Here is a 24,012-nt window from a genome sequence, read left to right as displayed (position 1 = left end):
CCGTGGGCCTAGTTTGATGGCGCCCTTCCGCCCTCTGCGCGCGCCGCTTCTCCCGGTACAGCCTGCTGATGAAAAGGACCCGGCTCAGACTGAGCACTATTTGTTGATTTAACTGACAAATATGAGAGTCGCATGTCTCCATTTTTTGTAATAACACAAGAGAACAGTGAGGGTCCAATCTGTGGCCTATGGGAGTGTACAGGACTTTAGAGGAGCTCTCTTTCTTCGGTTCAGAAATTTCCTTCCATAAACATTTTTTGCTGGCTTTGAAGTATACGGCTCAAGAGTTTTATTGGTGCAGAAGATTATTATTACAGGAGATTGCAAAACTGCTTTATTGTAGGGGGATATCGCGGCCATTGATGGCCTATCTCTCTAAAGAAGGGCACAAAAACGTTATTTTGTCTATGATCAAAATAACCACATTTACGGTGCAAACCTATAAATTTGAAGGGAGAATGATGTTTATGCAGCAAAGGGTTTCCCATTCTTAAGGTGAGGGCAATGTGAGGAAAGTTTGCACTGCGTTCATGCTACAACTCGTTCCTGTGGCAGTGAAGCTCCATGACAACATCTTTTTGGTACTCAAGATAGAATTATTGGCTTCGTCAATGCTTATAGCAAAGACGCTGTTTTTTTTTTTTTAATCAAAGAGACTCGCTTTTAAGGAAGCCAGCTCACTAATCCCTTAACAAATTCAAAAAGGCCGATTCGGTAGATACATGTATCAAATGTATACATATTGCTTTGCCTTTAACTTCCCTTCAATTTTTTGTGGTTTACTGAATAATACATTGCTGTATTCAGCTCCTTTTGCCCATATTTTTATTATATGGACTGTGAAATGTATACTGATTTTCAGCCAGCAGCAAAGCTCCGCCCCGTCCGGACCCCCTCTTCCCGGGCCCCCACCTACGCTTCCTGCACAGGGCCACCATGACCCTAGAGCCGGCCCTGACTCCAGGGACTGAAACACATCACTAGTGTCCAGAGCTCTGCACACCATACGCTGTGCTCTCCCCTGTTCCCCCAGTGGTGTGGTTACTGGGGCTAAAACACCTCACTAGAGTCCAGTGCTCTGCACATCCTGAGCTGTGCTCTCTCCTTCCCCAGCTGCTCGATTACAGGGATTTCACCCCGAGGTCCAGTGCTCTTCACACCACAAGCTGTTTTACTGCAGCAGGAGGGCGGGAGCACACTGCCTCACATCTCAGCACTCAATCTGACCCAATGCATCCTGGTAAATGCAGTGCATGATAACTTACTTCAGTGGTAGTGTTTAATTGTTCACCCTTGTTGGTGCAGCTTGTGCTGTGTAACTCTATACACGTGTTACTGAATTAATTCCTTCAGTAGAGAGCAACCGGTCAATTTGGGGGTGTGGAAAATGCTGCCCAAAGTTTTCTGAGATCTCTGTAGCACTCATTGAGCATAGGTGCATCTACACAAGCTTGTCAGCTCAGTAGCACAAGGGAGCCTTTTCAAACAGGAGGAAAACTAAAGGCGGGCGAGAGCACACTGCCTCACATCCCAGCCCTCAATTTGGCCCAATGCATCATGGTAAATGCAGTGCATGATTACACTTCATTCTATATGAATAGGCTCGATTGAGCTATGGAGCGGTTGTGCTTGCGTTGCTGTACCTGCACCTAGTGAGTGGTACAGAGACCTGAGCAGACTTTGGGCAGCATTTCACCTTCAAAGGATTTTTAACCGTATACGGATGAAATAATTAATCCAGAAACTCGTGTCTAGAATTACAGTGCACAGGCTGCACCAACAAAGGTGAAAAACTAAACACTACTGCTGAAGTAAGTGTTATCATGCACTGCATTTACCATGATGCATTGGGGCAAAGTGACTGCTGGGATGTGAGGCAGTGTGCTCCCGCCTATCTTCTGTTCTACTACAGTGACTGAAATGCTTACATCACTGGTGTCAAGTGTTCTTCACACCACATGCTGTGTACGGATCCACGGAACTCCCTAGAGTTGCATAAAAACAGGGAACCTGACTCGGTAACAGGCTAGATAGGGTGTGAAAAACTGAAACAATAGTCTGTTTCAAAGCTAAATGTGGGAGAGAAGAACATGTATAGATAAAATCACGTATAAGGGTCATATTCTCATCTGTTTTGTTAGGACTGCCTTGCCACAGACGAGTGAATAATAAGCTTGGAGTGCTAGGTAAATGGCTAGTAACTCCAAGTAGTTGATATGTCTACATATTTGTAACTATTTCTAACATCTCGCAAGTCGCTCCTAAAGTATAGATGGAGGCCTTAAAGTGCGTGTATAGGTCTTGACGGTAGTGCGATGAAGTGCTTAAGATGACTTTGCCACAATATATACAGGTAATATGAGTAGGGCTGACCTATGACTAGCCTGAGTATTACGTAGTCATGTTAATTCATATATAATCCTTCAGACTCATACTAATGTGATCACCCTCAGTGGTAGGCAGCCAATTGTAGCTTAGTCCTCTTACACTCACATAAGACACATCTTTTGCTGATTGTTGTTCCCTCCTGAGGCGGAAGCCGGGAGGTTGGTGTGCTGTATGCTGGCTAATCTTTGTTCTCATATGTGATTTGGCCTGATTAAATAGGCAATTACTTTTTTAATACTTTGTCGTGTTTGTAAGAATAAAATTAAAAAACGAAATTTAAAAGCTGACTACTATCCTGACCTGACATTGGGCACTCGGCATCCCTAATCCCCAGATCACCTCATCGCACTCTGGTGCCCAGCCGATTTAGGGCTGAGGCACACGCACTTTGACACGAGCGGCGGCCATCTTAGGTGGGTGGGAGGATTCTTCTCCTGCAGCGCTCTAGTCATTACAACCATAAAAGAAAGGATGCTGCCTCCGCGAAGCGGACGCGTTCAGCGGACGCGCCGGACCATCGCCGGAGTCACGCCAGAGTCCAGCCCGTCTGCGCCAGAACTGGGCAGAGGGCCGTGGCCCCAATACTATCCTCTGACAATCTTAAAGGTAGTAATGTACAATTAAATGTAATTCCTCCAGATGCACTAATACACATAAATGCATGCCCTATACTTAAATACAACTCAGAACAGCTGTTAGCCCTAAGAACACCACAGCGATTGGAATGTAGTATACTACACTTAAGCGGTGATATTGTACCCTGTCTAGAATGTAATTTCTCAGTAGCTTCCACAGGCAAGAAGGTAACTGGAGTTAGAGGCAGGGAGAAGATATATAATAATCAACCTAAAGTGAAAATCTTCTTTCTTAGTTTAAATTGCCGATCCCTACCCAGGCACAAATCGGAAATTTTTGACCTATTGTTGGACGAAAGCCCTGACGCTTTGTTTCTAACGGAAACTTGGCTCCAGGAAAGTTCGGGCCCGGATATCGCAGAAGCCTTACCTGATCACTATGCAATAGTAAGATAAGATCGAACAACTAAAGTAGGTGGAGGAATTGCTAATCTTTTCAAAAAGGAATTTAACTGTGAGCTCATTAAGCTACCATGTCCTAATTGCGAGGCTGCTATATTTAAACTTGCTCTTACCCCCAATTATATGTTAACAGGCGCACTCATTTATCGTCCGCCTGGTACGGCGACCAACTGGGTAGCAGCCCTTCCAGAACTTATTAGCCCACTAGTCATGAAGGCATCTAACTTTTCTCTTATTGGTGATATAAATTTGCATCTAGAAAGCACAAGCTGTTCAAAAGCCACGGAATTCATTGCTGATTTAGCGGCCCTGAATTTAAATCTGCTTAATACAGGATCTACGCATAACGCAGGACATTTGCTCGATCCAGTATTCTCTAATATCAAGGAAATCACCACCTCTCCTGCTAGACCGATCTGTTGGTCGGATCATTATCTGGTCAGTTTCTCGCTTCCAGTCACCAGCTCAAGGACAGGGGACACAAAGGAACAAACTCAGTTCATCAGGAACTGGAAGAAACTGGATATCGATGCCCTCAATAATTTTTTAAGCACTAATATTCCATGTTCTGAACCATCTGTTCATGCATTATCGGCAACAGTACAGAAATGGCTAATGACAGCAATAAATACCTGCTTACCAAAAACTAAATTAAAATGCAAAAACCATCGACCCCCTGCCCCATGGTTCACAGAATCATTGAAATTAGAAAAATCCAAATGTAAAACTTCTGAACGCATTTGGAGAAAAACGTATTCATCTGAAGCAAAAAGGGAGTACAGAGATAGACTTAACAAATACCATGTGCTCTGTAGTAAAGCTCGAGCGGATTTTGTGTGCTCCACCATTGTGGAGGCCCTAGACCGGTCAAAAGCACTTTTTAAAATGGTGAAAGATCTAGCAGGTTCAAAAACGCTTCAAATTCCACCAGATTTATGTAAGCAGAAATACGACCTACTGGCCACTTTTTTTGTTAGTAAAGTTGAAAAAATCTATCAAGGGATAGAAAATGCTCAGAATGTTAGCCATCAAAGTGACACCTCCTTACAAAGCACCCCGATCGCAAATACTCTAAATAGCTTTGAGCGACCGCCTCCTTGTGCCCCTAGTAGCTTATTAGAGAACTGGCCAAAACTCAGTACTGATACTCTAATTGAACTACTCAACACCCTTACATCAGGCTCACCTAATGACCCTATACCCTGTTCAATACTTAAAAAACTTAAAAAGAAGTCAATGGTCATTATTACTGACCTTTTAAACGCTTCCCTACAAGAGGAGACGGTACCCAAAGAATGGAAACATGCTATGATCCATCCATTGTTAAAAAAGGCTGGAGCCGACCCCAACTTGCCTTCTAATTTTAGACCTATTTCTTTATAACCAAGATTTTCCAAGATTTTAGAAAAGCATGTGAATCGTTCTTTAACGGATTTCGTCATTGCCCAAGACCTGCTACCCCCCTGTCAGTCAGGTTTTAGGTTAGGTTTCTCGACAGAGACGACCCTTCTAGGTGTTACAGAAAATATTCGCCTCATGCTGGACAAAGGCGAAACGGTGGCACTGGTACTTTTGGACTTGAGTGCCGCATTTGATACGGTATCACATACTGTGTTAATGCGGACACTACATTCATTAGGTATCAGAGGCCCCGCTTTAAATTGGCTTAAATCTCTGTTAAAGGACCAAACCTTTCAAGTCTTTTCCCGCTCAGTCTGCTCGGATATCCAAGTCTTCAAGCATGGAGTGTCACAGGGCTCTATATTAAGTCCGTTATTATTTAACCTATATATATGAGCCCTCTAGCCAAGGTGGTGGAAGAAACCGGTTTAAAAATTTACTCTTATGCTGACGACTCTCAGCTGCTTTTTTCACTTTCCTCAGGAAATAATGACAACCCTTCCACACTCAAATGTGGGCTGATGAAAATTGCAGGATGGATGCAAGAACATTTTCTCAAACTAAACGGTGAGAAAACCGAAGTGATGGTCTTCGGAAAGAACAAGGAACTATGGGGCCCTCAACATTGGCCACCAGAAATGGGCCTGCTTCCGGTTCCAGTGATACAGGCACGCAATTTGGGCATCATTATTGATGACTCTCTGACTATGCATCAACAAGCAGTTAAAACGTCTGCTACATGTTTTGCCATTTTAAAATGGCTAAAGAAGATCTGCTGGATGCTGCCAGAATCGACCAAGAAGACTGTAATCAATGCCTTGATCACTTCAAGGCTTGATTATGGAAATGTATTATATCTTGGGGCAAAGAAAACCACGATTCTTAGACTACAGACAGTCCAAAATGCAGCAATTAGCCTGTTATGTAAAATCCCCAGTACTACTCCTACTTCTAAGTACATCCGAGATCTTCATTGGCTAAAAATTGAAAATCGAATTAAATTTAAATCACTTTGTTTTATGCACAAAATTGCCACAAAAAAGCCCCCAAATATCTCCAAGCTTTGGTACACCCATACTGCCCCTCTCGTGCTCTGCGATCTGCCACAGTGAAGAATTTTGTGATTCCCAAAGTCAGATTGTCACGCATGGGTGGAAAATCCTTCTCCTTCTTGGGACGCACATTGTGGAATTCTATGCCTATCATAGATAAAAATGAGACCAATTACATGAGCTTTAGGAAAGCCTTAAAGACCTGGCTCTTTAACATCTAAGCAGCACTTATACTGTAGCATCAAAGTACCATCTCATGAATGCGCCGGGAAACCCTTTGTGGGTAGCTGTTTACGCTCTATAAATGTAAAAAATAATAATAATAATAATAATCTTCTACGAGGCATGAAATAACTACAGTGATCTGCCACTTACTGCTAGCCAATCGGAGCACTCTGATCCAGTCCATCACTGCAGGTACCACCTAGCTAAACACTAGCTTCTCTACATCTCACAATGATAATTTGTGAAAGAGCGCACTACAAGGGGTTGCTGTTGGCTCACAGAGCCTTCTGCCAGGCAGGTCCCCGCTATCTAGCCAACCGATGTGGTACTGCCTACCAACAAGCACGCTACGCTCCTCTGATGCGATGTTGGCTGTGGTTCCAAGAACCAGGAGAAAGAAATGGGGTGGTTGTTCCTTCTCAGTCCTCCCCACCTCCAGCTGACACGCACTCCCTCTCAAACTATGATGAGTGCTTTTAAAGGGAGCCTCAAAATCTGGCTGTTCAATCTGGCTTTTCTATAATCAGTGTACATGACCTGTGGACATTGGACCTTAGCGCTGGTTCACCCACTGAGTGCCCACGCGCTCTACCAAATCCAAATAATAATAATTGTATGATAGTAACAAAGCCTGTCCCAGTAGACCTCCCCGCCACTTCTCTCTTAAATCAATCAATCAATAATCTTTATTCGGATATAAAGTATCCATAAAAGCACAAAGCAGTATCTCACAGAGTTAATCAATTAACATTACATAAAAACATCATCTGGGTTAAAACATACAAAAGGTCTATTACAATATAAAAGCAATTCAGTGGAACATCTTAAGATTCTCTCTTCAACTACAGCTGACCAGGATCAAAGATGTAAACAGTCTCAAGTTGGACAACCAAGAGCAGTAACCAACTATGTGGACTATGATCTTAAAAATAGACCTACAGAGCTACTAACATCTGCCAGCTTACTTAAAACCATAACTTGCACTTTTATCTCTCACATCATTCTCTCATCTCTGCACTGGGTGCTTCGTCCCATAGAACTATAACCCCACCTTGGTGGTCTTCACACACAACAGGGAGACACTTCCTGCATAGCATCAAAAATCTAAAACACACTTAACACCACACACCCTATAATGTGTCGCACGCTACCCATGTAGGCAAGTGCTTCAGTGCCCCACGTGGGGTAGTGAGGACTGTATAAATACGCAATGTTTACATGCACTCGTGACTCCACCACTCCGGCATCTGAGTGCAAGCTGCAATTCAGAAATCTGATGGGTCCTTTCCTACTTTCACCATGACATTGTGTTAGCAATTGTGGCTGTAAACATACATGTATTGCACACTCCTGCCATCTGGTGTTGGGCTAGAAAATTACAAGTTGTTTTCATTGAAAGGAGCGTCCAGTCACGTGTAAGAAATTGGATTACTGTTTGGGACCAGTGACTGCCCAATTAATGGAATAATCATAATCCTCGTCAGGGTGAGCCCTCCAAGGCACTAAATGAACCTGCACTCAACCGCTTGATTGCTATGGCACAGAACAGACTGTTTAAAATAGAGCAATATAACATACAGCCAGATTCATCAAACCAAAATCGGCTCGCAAAGGGCCAGATTTTCTGGCCCTTTGCGAGCGCTATATTTGCATTTGGGATTCATCATCCCAAATGCAAAAATTGTAATTCTAGAAATCGCTAAATTGCGATTATTTACATTTAAGGAATCTCAATTTGAGATTCCTTAAATGCAATTCATGAACCATTTTAAAATTGCGAATTCGCAATCTGGGGCCGCTATTTACCGTGAAGTCCAACTACGTGTTAAATAGCAAAAACTTAGAAAAATGCACTTTAGTGCATTTTTCTAAGTTGTATGTTACACACACACACGTGTCCTTGGGACATGTGTGTGCGCAACACCAGTGGACATTACCATTTCAGGGGTGCAACAGAGTGTCCTTTGGACACCCTGGCACCCTTGAAATTGCTTCCTTATTTGTGATTCGCTAATTGCTAATCGCAAATAAGGAATGACTCTCCATTCATTCCTATGGGCCTTTAGGCCCATAGGAATGAATGGGAAAGCCATTCCTTATTTGCGATTAGCAATTAGCGAATCGCAAATAAGGAAACAGTAGAAATCGCAAAAAATATTGCGATTTCTACATGCATCCCGTTTTTCGAGTCTTTAATAGCGAATCCTTAAAATTCGCTATTAAAGACTCGCAAAACATGACTTTGATGAATCTGGGGGATAATGTATTACTGTTGCATAGCTGTCAAATTTTCAGACTGACTGACTCTTTCAGTTTACTTACCCATTGTCGGTAAGAACTGTAATGAAACTGCTGAGGAGGATGGTGACATGCACAGCAATTGTACTGTGTGCTGGATTTCACTTATACCCCTTGCAACAGTGCCTCACCAGCCATTGGTCACAAATGGACGGTCAATTAGAACATCGAGTGCTGAGTAGGCTAGCACTCCACGCACTCTGCATTGGTGGAACAGCATCAGTCTGGTGCTAGGCAGACCTTTCTTGTTCCCTCTTCAAGTGACCATTACCACTGACTTTTCACTCAGGCTGTGGCACATATCTTGATGACATAACTGTTTAGGGCACATAGATTCCTCTTCAGTAGAGTAGAGATATCAACTACTTGGAGTTACTAGCCATTTACCTAGGGGGGGGGGGGGGTGTGTGTGTGTGTGTGTGTACACGTGTGTACACGTGTGTACACGTGTGTACGTACCAGACTCTACAATGTCCTGTGCTTTGATGCTCAATCTTAATTAGCTAAAGGGCAGGAACTGGTTTAACAAGGTCAGCTTCAGGCAACCGGGTTAGTTCACTCAGGTCAAACAGGAGTCAGCATGAACTCGAGTAAAGGTGTACATGTCCTCAAAAGACTAGTTTCAGCCACAATCATGGCCTATGTGAGGGCAACCACAAAATTGCTGCCATACACAAAATGGAACCCATGGGTTCAGAATTCACAGAACCTCAGACTCAAGAAATTGTAAAATGCGCAGTCTTCTCCTCTGGTACCCACCTTCACAGTCCATGGGCAATGCACTATGGTTAAACTGGTCAGGGACATTTGCCTATACCTTTCTAGCCCTCCCACTCATCCCATACATGGAGAGGAAGGTGAGGTTAGGCTCCATTATCATCAACTTGCTGTTACCAACTTGGGCCAGACTGCCTGACACCTAATTGTTGCTAGAAAATGTCTGTCAGACCCACAAGAAGCTCCCAATCTGGCCGAACCTTCTCACTCAGGGCATAATCAGACAACCGGACCCCAGGCAGCTAAATCTGTGGTCCTAGAATTCGAATACTTGAACCTCCCATAGCAGTGTATGATTATATTGCGAGAATCTTGTAGACCTACCACACGTGCATGCTACGTTGCTAAGTGGAAGCATTTTGTCCAAATCCCTTGGATTCCTTTAATGAGAAGGTGCAGCATATCAGCTCCTACCTCTGATGTCTGCAGAAGGCAGGCTAGAATATCCTTTATAAGTCTTCACTTAACAGCTCTAGCTGTATACATGAAAAACAGGGAAAGCTCAACTCGTTTTAGAATTTCCTGCAGTCCAAGCTTTAATTTAGGGTCTGAAAAGGTTCACAACCCTAGGAGCACCTCCAGCAGCAGCCGTTTCAAACTTGAAAGTGTTTCTCACCAGGGTGATGGTACCACCATGTAAACCTCTGCATTCATCGTTGTTAGAGTTCCTTTGATGGAAGGTGACTTGTCTTGTAGTTCTAACTTCTCCTGGGTGTAATAGTGCATTACAGGCACTCACACCGCAAAGCGAATTCATTCAAGTACATAAGGATAGGGTAATCATTCATACTAATCCCAGGTTCTTACATACAGAAGTCTCTCGTTTCCATTTGAATACGGCTATTGAGCTGCCAGTATTCATCCCACGTGCTGATTCTGTTCAGAGAGAGCCGTCCACACATTAGATGCTAAACTTGCACTCATGTATTATACTGATCAGACAAAGCCTATCTGTAAGACTACTCAACTCTGTTATGCAAAACCATACAGGGGTCGGCCAATCTTCAAAGTAGGAAATGCAAGATGGATTGTAAAATGTATTTCCAGATTTGTTACTCTAAGAGAGGACTCTCTATACTACCTAGGGCACACTCTACACGTAAAAAGAGGGGGAGCGTTTGAATTCTTGGCCTACATACCCTAAAGTGATGTCTATAAGGCCCTCTAGTCACCGCTGAAGGGAGACTGCTTTATAGTTGATTTAAAGCATGTGTTCCTAGTGCTGTAGATTCCCTCCCTGCTCACCAGAACCTGGCAGCGATTCCACAATGTTTAAAGAAAAAAAAATCAGCATACCTTATTTAGTTACGTACAATACACAGAGCACATATACTTTCGCTTATGCCCCACACTCCCCTTTCACCTACTGTGCAAAAAAACAACTTTCTAAGGTTGGTGCCAGTACCCAGGTGTATTGTGGACTAAGGAGGAGTCATTCCACATTCAATGATTAAAAAAAAAAAACAGCACATAATATCTGAGTCAAACATTAGATGGCAGGAGTATGCAAGGCATGCAAATCTAAAGCCCAACACATTGCAAACAGTTGCTCATAGAGTAATTACAATTTTCCTTACCTACACACAAGTTCTCCGCTCTTTGACCCAAAGTACTATATAAGTTTTAAATTACATATTTTAGACTATCCCTACGAACAGAGAGCATTCAGTGAGATTTATAAATGTCACCTTTCTCTTTCAGCTGAAATGCTGCGGCTGGACGGGCTCTCAGAACTGGACGGAGAATCTTGTGATTGCCAACTCGAGTGGGACCAAGTACCCGTGCTCCTGCAGTGTTGTTGACAATGGAGAGGAGCATGGATTCTGCAATGCTGGCACCAATGGAACCTGGCCTGTGCACACCAATGTAAGTCTGCACTATTTTTTGGGGGCATCGTGAACGAGTAGTGGGAGGCGGCATATGGGACACTAGTAAGCTTGTCCACACCATTGTGAGAATCCTGTATGATGTAGTAGTGGCATCATCTCTTAGTGAACCACTCCTGGCCACTCCATTCCATCATGCGAGTCCTGTGTGGTGGGCCTTGCAGGGTTATCTGTTCTAGGACAACCACACTTAGCCAGTACATGCAAACGCATATCTGCAAATAATATGGTGTATGGGCCTAAGGGCAGAACAGGAGTAAAATACAGTGACAAATAAGAAAGCAAGTGAGACAGCCTAGGAGTGGCATGAGAGAGAGCCTTAATTGACTGCTTTAGAAGATGCTTTCTAACCCATTTTGTGTGTGTGGTGCGCCTGGTATTTAAGACCTCTTATTGATGACGACAAAGCATATAGAACATGACTTTGGACCATCCTTGCTTCTGAGGTCAGGATGACCCAGTACAAAGGATGAACGTGCTGTTCACTCGCTTCCCCTCCTTTAGAGGGTAGAGTGTTGGGATGTAGGGTGTGCTACTGTGGTACCACTTGTTGTAATTCATGCTTACTCTGTGTCTTATCTCTGTACAGGGCTGCATGCAGCAGGTGCAGAATTGGCTGCAGGACAACATTGGCATCATTTTGGGAGTGTGCGTAGGAGTGGCAGTCATCGAGGTGAGTAGAGGGTCAGCGGTCCCTGGCACTGTCCAGCTAGTAGGAATAGGAGTGGCAAGTATTGAGATGTTCTGCGTGTACGAATGTATACTCTGTGAATGTAGGAAAAGGCTACAGCCATGCTGTGCTCTTTGGGAGATAAGACAGAGCCTTAGGATACCCTGCCGGATGGTAAAGTAGAGGCTTGTCGTACTCCACAGGTAGTAGATTAGAGCCTTGGGGGACTCTGGGGGATGGTAGGCTAGGACTTTAGCATGCTTTGAGAGATGGTAGACCAGCGCCTTAGGGTTCTCTGCAGAATGGGAAGGTGGGACCTCTGTACGTTGGTAGGCTTATGCCTTGGAATACTCCACACAATGGTAGGGTAGCACCTTGGGGTTCTCATAGTATGGTAGGGTAGAGGTTTTGCTCCTCTGTGAGATAGTATGCCATTTCCTTAGGGTACTCTGTGGGATGGCAGGCTGGCATCTTGGGGTACTGAGTGAGATGGCAGGCTGGCACCTGAGGGTACTCTGCAGGATGGTGCACTGGCACCTTAGGATATTCAGTGGAATGGCAGGCTGGTATCTTGAGGTACTCTGTGGGATGGCAGGCTGGGACATTAGGGTTTTCAGTAGGATGGTAGAATAGATCTTTGGGGCTCGCAGTGGGGCGGTAGAATGGAGCTTTGGGGTTCACAGTAGGGTGGTAGGATAGAGGTATGGGGTACACAGTGGGTCTGTAAGATAGTGCCTTGTGTTACTGTGTGAAAAGTTGACTTGTAACCTTAGGGTACTCTGCAGGATGGTAGGGATAAAGCTTTGTGGTAGTCTAAGAGACAGTATGCAGTGTTTCGATTACCATGCCGGCTGGTAGGAAAGAGTCGTGGGGTACTCTGCAGGATGGTGGGATTGAGCAGTAGGGGGTACTCTGTAGGATACGCTAGTGTCTAGAGGTACTGTGTGAAATGGTAAGCTAGCTCCTTGAGGTACTGTGTGAACTGGTAAGCTTGTGCCTTGGGGTACTCTGCTGGATGGAAGGATAGAGTTTTGTGGTACTCTGAGAGGTGGTTGGCTAGTGCTGGGGGGGTACTAAGTGGGATAGGCGAATGCCTTGGGGTACGCTTCAGGATTTTTTGTTTGGCATACGGGGGGCATTCTGCAGAGTGGGTAGGGCTTTGGGGTTTTCTTTAGGATGATACTATAGAGTCTTCGAGGTACGTTGCAGGATGGTAGACTAGAGCAATCTGTGGGATTGGAGGGTTGTGCCTTGGGGTACTCTGCAGGATGGTGCTATTGAGTCTTCGGGGTACTTGCGAGATGGTTGGGTAGTGCTGTGGGGATACTCTGCAGAGGGGATAGTGCCTTGGGGTCATATCTCACTCCCTAGTCTTCCCATGCCATCCAGAGCTGAGCTCTTTAAAACGATCTGAATTATTTGTTGCTGATGCATGATCGGGTATTAGTGCAATAACAATGCGTTCACTTGACATATGGAGTCACTTACAAATATGCGTTTGTTGACCAAGTGTCCACACAACATGTACCGACAGGAATCCTATGTCCTCGGTCCTAGCTACTTTAATAAGAGGCTCTCTCACTATCCTCACTCCTCTCTGATGCGGTGTTAACAATTACCCCTAAATAGAACTATTCATAATTGACATTATTAATACTCTTATTCGGAACGTCTCGCTTTATTGTATTATGCATTTCTGTCTATTGTTCTGATGTGAAGTGCTCCGATACCCTCCGGTCAGGCAAGCGCTATATAAAACTTCTAAAATAAAAAAATCCTCCAGCTAGAAATTTATGTTCTTCTGATGCCGTGCTGGCGGTGGTGCCTAAGACCAGGTGCAAGAGATGGCGAGGCTCTTCCTTGTCTGCGTTGGCTGCTGCAGGCTGGAATGCACTTCCCTTGCATCTTCATGCCACGAAGGATGTGGGTTCTTTCAAGAGCAGTTTAGAGACCTGGACATTTAATTGTGCCTTCCAACCTGCTCCCCTGGAAGTAAACAGTGGTTGTAGTATAGAGTAGCTGTGTGCTTTACAAGTGCTGTTGATTTAATTTGATCTTTTGGCATTTATTTATTTATTTATTTGTGGGTTTCTAAAGCGCTAGAATCGACTCCCGAAGGAGTATCTCTGCGCTGTAGACCGCTGGGGAACCCGTCCTGGCTTTCCCTGTGAGATGGTCCCTACTGGGTATCTCCAAGGTGAAACCAGGCATCCCCGGCGTATGTGGGGAGCCGTTGTGGAGATGAGGCAAGCTAATGCCCAGAGTTGCCGAGTGTGATCCCTGGTTAGAGTAGGCACCGAGGCGAGAATTATCAAGTCCGCTGACCCTGGTCCACGACCCTGCCGCGTCGGGAATTGAACCCTGGTCCCAGGCCGTCCTCTGCTTCCGGGTCTGCCGCCTCTAACCAGTGAGCCACACCACTCCACCCATTACATTTCATCCAAAATGGAGGCTTAAATAGAGGTCCAGTAGCGGGTAGGTATGAATGGATAAGACTCAATGTTCAGCTACGTAAATTAGTGGTGTTACATATCCCAACATTGAACATAACAAGGGTATGTACTAACCCCCCGCTGTTTGTTTTTCTTACCAAAGGAGGCCAATGTAATGTAATGTTTATTTGGTCCTCATTCACCAAGATAAAAGCTGTTCACAGTGTATACATGAAATATGCCAATATTCAGAAGCTGATTACAAGTTCTTCTCACATTAAATAACATTATTTGTAGATTGAAAATTAAATGTATTAAATAGTTGCAAAATTATCCTTTATCAATTAGTTCAGTAGGTTCAGTTTGAATAGTTACTAATAGACCACTTCAAAGAATCAATCAACCCTCATCGCGTACAGACATTGTTCTGAAGACATTATTCCGAGCAGTCATATGAATCGAATACACGTAACTTTGGCAACATTATTAAACTAGCCGACCCTGCAGAAGGCAGCTAGCAGAATGGGGAGATGCATACCTTAATGGTTGGGTCACCGCAGTCCAGCCTCCTCTAAAATCAACCCGCTTGGAAAATGCCCACCCATGACAATGTCCAGTCTGACCAAAGCAATACAGTTCTGCATCAACCCATTGCCAGTGTTATGATTGTAAACATCAGTCATGTCTTATGTGAATGGAATTAATGATAAGACACTCGCGCAAACACTAGTAGTGTGAGACATATTTCAACAGAGCAGAGTAGGCCCTTGGATTGGCTAGGCGCCATTTTGTATTTGTGTGTTCTGTGACTCTGATTGTAGTAGAGATGTTCTACACTGAGGGAAATGGAGCCTGTGATGTCTTACTATCTCTAGGCCAGGTAAGGCTAGAGATGTGTGTTCATACTGTACCGCTCCTAGACTATCAATATGTTCCTTCTCTCTGTCTTGTCCCCGCTAAACCTTCCCTCACTTTTTCAAAATTCCTCCTCTTTTACATTCCCACGCCTCACGACCCGTGTACCCCCCTCTCGTTTCAGCTGATGGGTATGGTTCTCTCCATCTGCCTGTGCCGAAGTGTCCACAACGAAGACTACACGAAGGTCCCCAAATACTGAGAAAAGATGACCGCCGACAGGACCCTGCATTGAAAGGAATACCAGCAAGCGACCTAGCGATGGACAGTGACTGACGTATATTGGCAACACTTCGTACGCCATCAACCCCACCCCGGAACTGTTAAATGAATGTGTGCATTCCAATCAACGAAGTGTGCACACCTCATGCCAGCCTACCAGGCACAATTCCAGCTGGTTGAGGGTATTGGACTCATATGATAGACTGGGAGTGTGAGCTTACTCTTCCCCCCTGAAAATATGCGTCCTACTCAAAGCGAGTGGATTGTGTATAGCCTGTATTTGCACCTTTTGGATATAATGTGTAAATAGAACCACGTGTTTTTAATGATTCCTTCTTGCAATTGATCTTGAATTTATGGATTGTACTAATGTGGGTGCTTTGTCTTTTTTGTGTATGATTTATAGAGCTTTTGCAAGGAACATTAATGGGGCTGTGTCCTGCTGTCCCCTGCATAAGAACTGACCCCTGTTTGCAGGGGTTCCTCATAGACTATTGACTTTCATGACGATGACCATGTCAAGGCCATGAAACGGGTGCCTTTTTAAAGGCTCGCTGTCGCGCTCGCACACAGTTCTCGGAGTGCGTGCACTGCGCGAGAGGATGTGCTGTTCATTCAAAGCCTTTCTTCACAGGCTAACCCTACCCAAAATATTTTGTGTTGTATTTGTGTAGAGTTTGCACCCTGGGACAGTCGTAGTAAACCACATCAACAGGCCCTCTGCTGAGTGTTCAACTGCGTGCATGCCTTGGGCTATCGCTAACTGCGGAAACTAGGTACATACAGCCTTTGAGTGACCCCAGAGTGTGACCTCTATCACTTTACACTAGATTGACCTACAGCTGGTTCACCAGGCTTGATGGCCCCACCAACACTGGATTCGCTAGTCTGCAATGAATTATGATGGGACTGTCCTGCCATTGGACACCTAAGGTTCTGTGGACATCCAATCACGGATCATTGATCTGAGGCTCACGAGCGGACCTGTATCGAACCCAGGCGCCCCTTGTCTGCTGCCCCAGATTAATGACCCCTAGGGTGCTTGGTCACCCCTAGATTCTGGAGCTTGCTTCACGTTTGTGCAATGACTCAGCATTTTTCAACTTTATTTCCAATATTTTATTTAATGTAAATACCGGGTCCCGCCTTGTTTGAAGGGGGGTGATCTTTGATGGATTGTGCTCAGTTCGATGTCATGCAGTCCGAGACCTGGACTCTAAATATCAGAGGCAGGATCTCAGCTGCCTTTCTCTCTGTGTATCTTGTCCCCTGAGGTGGGCTGCATCAAGAGGACCTGGTTCTTCACACCGGAGAGACCCGTTCAGGGTGCAGTTCTGAATTGTGCCCAAAGGCGCTTCTGATCCTGGGAAAGAAGGCAGAGAGAGGTCTACAGGACAACCTGCTGCTCCGGTCCACACAGGGAGTGCCCAACACATGTCCAGGAGGAGCCCAGAGCTTGCCGCAGATGTCGGCTAGCAGCAATGCCTTGCTCAAGTGTAGGGACCGAGGGACCGCCTAGGCCGCTAAGGACCTATACTAGAGGCAGCTAGGAAGAGGGTGGGATCCAGAGAGCATGTGGTGGGTTTACCTTGCACAAAAATATACAGGTGACCACTCTCCTGGGTGGGGAGGAGTGAACTGTGGACTGCTATGGATGATACCAGGTATCTCAGCCTTTCATATTGATTCCGGGGCGGGAGGGAAGCAGGGCCGCTTTCATATGCAAATACGCCTGTTGTGTTGTGGAGCGGACAGTCTGCTGCAATGGACTGCTAGTGGGTAACTAGTGTAGTCCAACTAAACTAGACTATTCAAACTAGTTTTGTCTGCCTGAAGGTACCTCCTCCTACTTGGAGAGGGAGGAGGAGGTACCATTGGGTTTGCTACCCAAGAGCAAGGCATAGGTGGGTGTGGCATAAGAGATGTTGAAAAGGTCAAACCCGATGTGACGGTCAGCTGTAGGGCTGATATATCCCTGCCCGGCTAGTGATTGGTTTTTTGGCCAGCAGAGCAACAAAATTGTGGCGGAGAGACGTAACCCTCCAAAGAAAATCAGAAAAGCAAATGAAAATGCTGAAACCGGGAGCAGAACTTTGAGGTGAACAGTCCTAAAGAAAAATTTGGTGTTTTCCCCAGCATTTTGATGCCACTATGTGGCCGATAGAGTTGGGGAAGAGACAAGAAATCAGAGGGGGAGGGATTTGTGTGTTTTCTGGTAGACCTACTCCAATTAAAGGCAGTGGGGGTATAGAGCCAGATGAAAATATGCCCATATGATCCTTCCCATCCACCCCTGACAAATGTATACACCCTCTACTCCCACCCCATCCCAAAATTCAGCAGGGCATAGGACATGGAACCTTGCACTGATGCATAGAGTGGTAAATCCGGTTTGCTTTGTTTTGCTGCAGGCGTAATGACAAATGCAGTAAAAGGATTTCCTTCCAGTCCATATAATGGCAATAATGTAGGAAACAGATTTTGGGATCCCTTCTGGAGAAATAAACGAGGCCCGCTAGAGCAGGAGTTTAGTGCTACAGTTTAAAAGTAAAACTCCATGCTATGCGCACAGTCGAACTTGAGGAATAAACTTTTACAACCTCAACGGTTCCCTTTTACAGCCCCAGCAGGACTTGCAAGGTTAGTAATTTAATGAGTTTTGTTGTCACTATACAGAATCAACACTTTCTGTTTTGCTGCCATTGAAATGCCTTTATTTATACCTACTGCACCTGAACATACTGCATGGCATAAACCCTCTGAGAATGCGCAATATATTACTATTGTTGAGTCGGGGAAGGGGCGTCCAACGTACTCCACGCACAATCTCTTTTCCGCATCCACAGTCCACACTGGTGACCACAGACCATATTTCACTAGACGCGTGTGCATAGATCACTTTCATTACTGAAAAATCATTTTATATCTTCAATAGTGGTTTTAACACATACTAGGCAGTGCATAGTCTAAAACCTGTAAGAAGTCGATTAACCACTACATGTGTAGGGTTTGATTGCTACATATGTAATAAAGAGATAGATTTTTTTTCTTCAAACTTCATCTGTCTTTCATATTTTATATGTGGACTAAAATGCAGGTCATCTTATCAAAAATAGTGTGGGATTACTTAGCACCATGTTTTGCCCTGGTGTCCTACACAAGCAGCAAAATTGGAGCGCATGACTGTGCCCTTTTTGTGCACCGGGGCAAAGTTGCTGTAATACTGCCCCAGGTGCCTTATTTCCGTCGCATAGCTGCAGGGAGTGGGGAGTAGGGAATACTAGTCTCTGAATACAGGGTACCACGCTTAGAGCCCTTACCCTATGACATGATCTGTACATATATAGATATATTTGAATTAATTCCTTTCCTGGACCTGTCTAGGTACACTGTCTGCCCATTCTGCTTCCCCTGAGGAGGTAGAAGGGACGAAGAGGGTGATGGGGGATGGGCATGTGGAATTGATCGCGAGACCGGTCGGTAATCATGATTTGTAGGTAATTGTCTGTGAGACCACAATTATCTTAGATTTTTTAGTTTTGAGAATGATGTATGATCCTAGAGTCACAAAGTGACCGGCTGTGAGCGCTTCTGTATATTAACTCCTCAGGCGGTCATCCGCTTTGAGATGGAGGTAGCAGATGGACCCGGGTAGCATGACTGTTGGGGCATTACCAGGTAAGGGGAGGAGAGGCTGTGAGAAGGTTATGAGAGGCATTCCACGATCAGTAGGGAAAGGCTGTGAGAGACATTCCCAGAACACTAGGCGTGAGGTGGTGAGACAGCCGAGTGGATCAGAAGATATGTGAGACTGTTGAAAGGTTGCGAGAGACATTCCCCGATCAGTAGGAGAGCGGGAGTGAGACGGCCAAGTGGATCAGGAGACCTGTGAGACTATTGAAAGGTTGTAAAAGACCTTCTCAGATCAGTAGTCGAGTAGTGGTGAGACAGCCGAGTGGTTTAGAAGATATGGGAGACTGTTGGGATATATTCAGATTATTATGGGATGAAAAGTTGTGAGCCTTCTAAAAGATTTCCAGATCAAATGTTGAGAAAATTGATTATGGTCTCTCCCCTTCTAACTGTTACTTTTGCCCAATAATTTTAGCGTCCACGTTGTTTAGAATTTCACCAGTACACCGAGATTACACATCAATTAGAAATATATATATTTTTATTATTTTTTAAGCTTCTCTAAGTATTGTCTTAGTTCATTTTACGTTCTCGAAAAAAGGGATGTAAATTTGTATCACTAAATGTTCTAAGAACATGAATTTGTGACCACGTACAGCGTCAAAAAAATGAAATTATGCTGAATTCATAAACTAGTTTTCAGATAACTGGGGTACTCTCAATTTTCATGTGAATTTGAACCAACTTTGTAAATTAATTTTCGCGTAATGCCCCATTTTGTCTGTCAGTGGGTATCCCACAAAGTGCCTGTTTAATTTTCCCACCTCAGTAGTACATAGGGGAATACATTTTTACATTTTATGTGTAATTGTGTTTTTACAGCGTTCTCACGGGTTGTATAGTTTTGTGTGTGCATCTCTCAATTAAATGATGTCCATTTTTAAGTTGTGCTCCTATACGATTAATTGCTATTTTATCTGTGAGAATGTCTTTAATTTTTTCTCCTTTAGCATAGTTATACTACTTAAATTTATTTTTATTTTTGCGGTTAGTTTTATTTTTGTGCTGTTATGAGCAAGCTTTTTTTCTGAGCTGTGTCTACACTGATAGAAAAGATAAGTTCTGTATATTGTATTTGTGAAAATATCTTCAAATAAAAAAGATTTTCTAAAAAAAAAAAGTTTCTATTTTTCCTTCACCGTGAGACGCATGTAGTGTCTGGATGAAAATATGAACCTAACTCTTTTTAGTTGTCCATTTGCTGACTAAAAGTCCATCTTTATGTTGGCTGTTACATTACACTGCATGGATTATCTTTTATGTGGTATTTAAAGTTGCTCTATTTTTTGTGGAGTAAATGCTGGTATTTTGGGAGTCGTGCTGTCTGGTGGCTTCCGGTTGGTCAGCATGCTGGCTTGGATATGACTTGGTTACTCTGTGGGACCCTGGCACAACATACCAGGCTAGAGACACAACTCCTCCCCGTAGGGGCCACATATGCAATAAAAACCTAAAGCAGCTTCAGCATCCCTGGACTTGAGGAAACTACGCATTTCCGGCTGTCATTCTCGAGAGCCTTACAAACCATTTCGATCAGAAGTCTGGCCTCATAGTTGTCCGTCGTTGCACCAAACATTGATCCAGAGTCGAAGGATCTGCTCAGAAGGTATGTGGTAGGTGATTCATCTCAGGTGAAAAGTGTGACTCAGCCAGAAAATACAGTGAGAGGAAAAAATAGTTTGAGAAAAACAAAGTAAAGGATCAGACTTAAGCAACAAAGGATAGAATCTGGGGTCAGAATTTGGATTACGATTAAGGAAAGTCCTTAAAGTAAGGTTATGGGTTATGCTTGGGTTGGGGTAAGGTGTCGTTAGTAGGTGAGGATAATGATTCGGGATTATTTTTTAGCTATTAATAACTTTTTACATTTTTATAGTATCTTTTATATTTTTATAGTATATTCTGCTTGTGACTTTTCTGTTTTATGTTGTTTTTAAAATCTTTTCTGATTGTATGAGCTAATATGTGTCTAATTAAATATGCTTTTATGGTTGTTATTACTAATAACCGAATAAAGTTATTTGACTTGATTCGGGATTAGGTGAGAGTTAGTTATTTTCTGGGTAAGGTTAAGGGTTTGTCGCAGAGTGACTGTGAAGGTATGAGCTTGCATTATGGCTTGAAAAACAGCCCGAGACAAGTCGTGCGCACCGCCAACTATGATTTCTCAGAAATATCAAACCCTTTATTTTAGAATCTGATTTTAAAAACTTTGGTCCAACCCCTTGCTGTCTCTGTAATTGACTATGGTCATGGGCGACTCGCTGGAATACACCTGGCTCCGATGAAGACCATCATCAGGGAGTCTGATCTCCGGAGTGAGACACGTCATCACTTCACTCCGGTGCTGATCATTCTCTGCTGGCTCCCGACTGAGGCTAGAAGCGTATTCAAAGTCACCTGCATCACACACAGGCCCTTGTACTGTGCTATTCCCAAAAACCCTGCCTCAAAAACTCCCTGTATCTGGGATAATCATTTCCTTTGTAGTGCGGAATTTGTACTTCTAAAACCAACCAGGGCAACTGGGTTCGAGTCTCGGCAACTGCGCTCAACATCTTGTGATTCTGGGCACATCACTTAATCTCCCCTTGCCTAACAAAAAAAAAAGGAATGTGTCTGTCTGTAACGAAACTGGCTATCATGTAAAGCGCTCTGATACTCGATATCTTGGGTCTAGTTCACGCTATATTGAACTCTAAAAAAAAAAAAAAAAAAAAAAAAAGGTTTAGGTTTGGTTTACAGATTTCTCTATGAGGCTAAACCATGCGTGCCTCCACATCGCAGCCCGAACTACAAATTTCATCTCAACCACGCATTCATTTAACACGCTTGCTTTTACCACATATTTTTGTGGTAAAGGCATGATTGGTATAGGGAGGAGTAGTAAACACCACAGCCAATGCCACCTGCCCTTAGCCCTAACTACCCCAACACCCTGAACCCTAGAAAGTACCAAGACCCCACTCTGAGCCCTATTAACGAACACAACCAACTGCCGAGACCTAAAAACGTATCCAACCCCGAGCCCTAAAAACAACCCTGACCCCCCTAAGCCCTAACAACTACCTCGACCCTCTGAGCTCTAAAAAGTACCCCAACCCCACCCTGAGCTCTAAGTAGTACCCTGACGCCCCCCCAAACCTAAAAATTACCACAACCCCTAAGCCCTAAAAGCAACCTCAACAATCATACAGAGACTTAAGGTATTTATCTCCCCCACCCGCCTGATCACTTTAAAAAATAACTACCTCCTTTGTTCAAAATGGCTGGGGCCATAAAACTGTAGCAATCAATTCCCCTCCGGTATTCCTTTGATGCTCACGAGGCTCCTCTGCCTAACTCCCCCACACCGAGATAAGAATTCCTCCCAGCTATCCTGGAGCATTGCACTGCTATCTAAGCAACAGCAACAAACAGAGGACTACTGGCTCTATTACACCTATTTGGCGGCCATGTTAGATTAGACTAATCTCTCCCAGGGCGGCCATCCTGGACTAGTCATTTTCATCATTACCTGATTTCACACTAAGAACTTATGATCTTTGACTAAGCTCAGCTACCGGGTAATGCGCTCAGTTACGTATCTAGACCCTCTTGTGAAAGAATGTTGGCCTAGTATTGCAGTATTATTTTTCTATTTAAATGTGAACATTTGCTACGCACAGATTGCTACCTCACATATGTAAGAATATCTGCTTATTATCGCAGTTTTATGTTTATACCTGTATTTCGAACTTTGTACCTATACCTATTATTGCAGTATTATTCTGCTACCTGTATTTTGAATGATATTAGCAGTAAGTTGTATGCACATATAGTGGACTCTTTAACTCATTAGTAGTTTAGCCCGATTTTTATATTGCATTTTTATACTGTACATGTGGTAGATGCACCTATCTCACCTTATCCCTATCCCTCTCTGTTCGCTACCTCATTTATTTGGCTCTTCGATGTAAGCTACTTCACGTTGTTGCATTGACTACTACTACCTCATTCACACCTTATCCCTATCCCTCTCTGTTCGCTACCTCATTTATTTGGTTCTTCGATGTAAGCTACTTCACGTTGTTGCATTGACTACTACTACCTCATTCACTTCGTTTAGCCTTGTAAGCTAAGCGCTAAGTTACACCCTGCCACTTTCTACACCAAGACTACACAGCTGCTACCTTTTACATTCTGATTTGTAATCTGTTTCCACCTAACCGGTCCTACCTCTCATATTTTGTGCATGGTGTAAGCTATCTACTACCACACATATAGGATATAGGATACTTGATGTAAGCTGCACCTACGCACTGTTTGTTCCTGGATTGCACGGACTTCTACCTCTTACTCTTTTGGTCACACACTAGTGTCACCCCTCGCCCTGTAACTAACGGCGGACAGTCTTTACTGTCGTCCTATCTCCTACACCCAACATCACAGCCCTTCTAAAATGGAGCTCAATGGCAAGCACACTTTTAGAATCATCTACCCTTCCACCCTCACCAAAAAAGCCACTAAACGTTTTAAACATAACTTCTTGAGGTCGCACCCCGAAACACCCTTTGCCGACACCCACTTCTCACCAAGCAAGGGTGCCCTGATTACTGATATCATCTTCCACACCTCACGCAGAGTCCAATGGAGAAAAGCGTTCCTAACCCTACTCACCGTCTCCACCACCAGGAAAACAACTCACGGCCTAACTCTCTCTATCACACCTTCCCACCTCCTCCCTGGCAGGGCTACCATTACTATCTACAACAACGGGATGGTCCTAATTCAATCCACGGACAAGAACCTGGAACTACTAGACAACCTGTTCCCCCAAGTTTAAAGAGCACCTTTCCAAGCTGCAGACCCACACCCAGAACTCCACCAGCACTATCACCCCTGATGCCGTAGCCCTCGCCTACAACACCTCTACCCCCAGCGCCCCAGTAAATGGCCCACCTGCTGTTAAAGCCCCACACTCCCCATGCACAGTCACAAACCTCTCCACCTCAAATACTAGCCGCTCCTCTATCA

The 24,012-nt window shown here is 44.2% G+C and overlaps 1 protein-coding gene across 2 annotated transcripts in view; it reads left to right on the top strand.

Annotated features, from left to right (window-relative positions):
• Positions 1-20,116, top strand: part of CD82 (CD82 molecule) — a 221,013-nt gene extending 200,897 nt beyond the window's left edge. For both annotated transcript variants that reach the window (XM_078684355.1, XM_078684356.1), the window contains exons 7-9: positions 10,880-11,044; positions 11,654-11,737; positions 15,206-20,116. In XM_078684355.1, the coding sequence (XP_078540481.1) occupies positions 10,880-11,044; positions 11,654-11,737; positions 15,206-15,283 (327 nt within the window). In that variant the 3' untranslated portion in view covers positions 15,284-20,116. The remainder of the gene's footprint in view (positions 1-10,879; positions 11,045-11,653; positions 11,738-15,205) is intronic.
• Positions 20,117-24,012: the final 3,896 nt, after the last annotated feature.

The sequence above is a fragment of the Lissotriton helveticus genome, chromosome 3_2 (genome assembly GCF_964261635.1).
Source record: "Lissotriton helveticus chromosome 3_2, aLisHel1.1, whole genome shotgun sequence".
NCBI classification, from domain to species: domain Eukaryota; kingdom Metazoa; phylum Chordata; class Amphibia; order Caudata; family Salamandridae; genus Lissotriton; species Lissotriton helveticus.
Note: the sequence above shows the minus strand (reverse complement) of the source record. Positions and strands in the feature narration are given on the sequence as shown.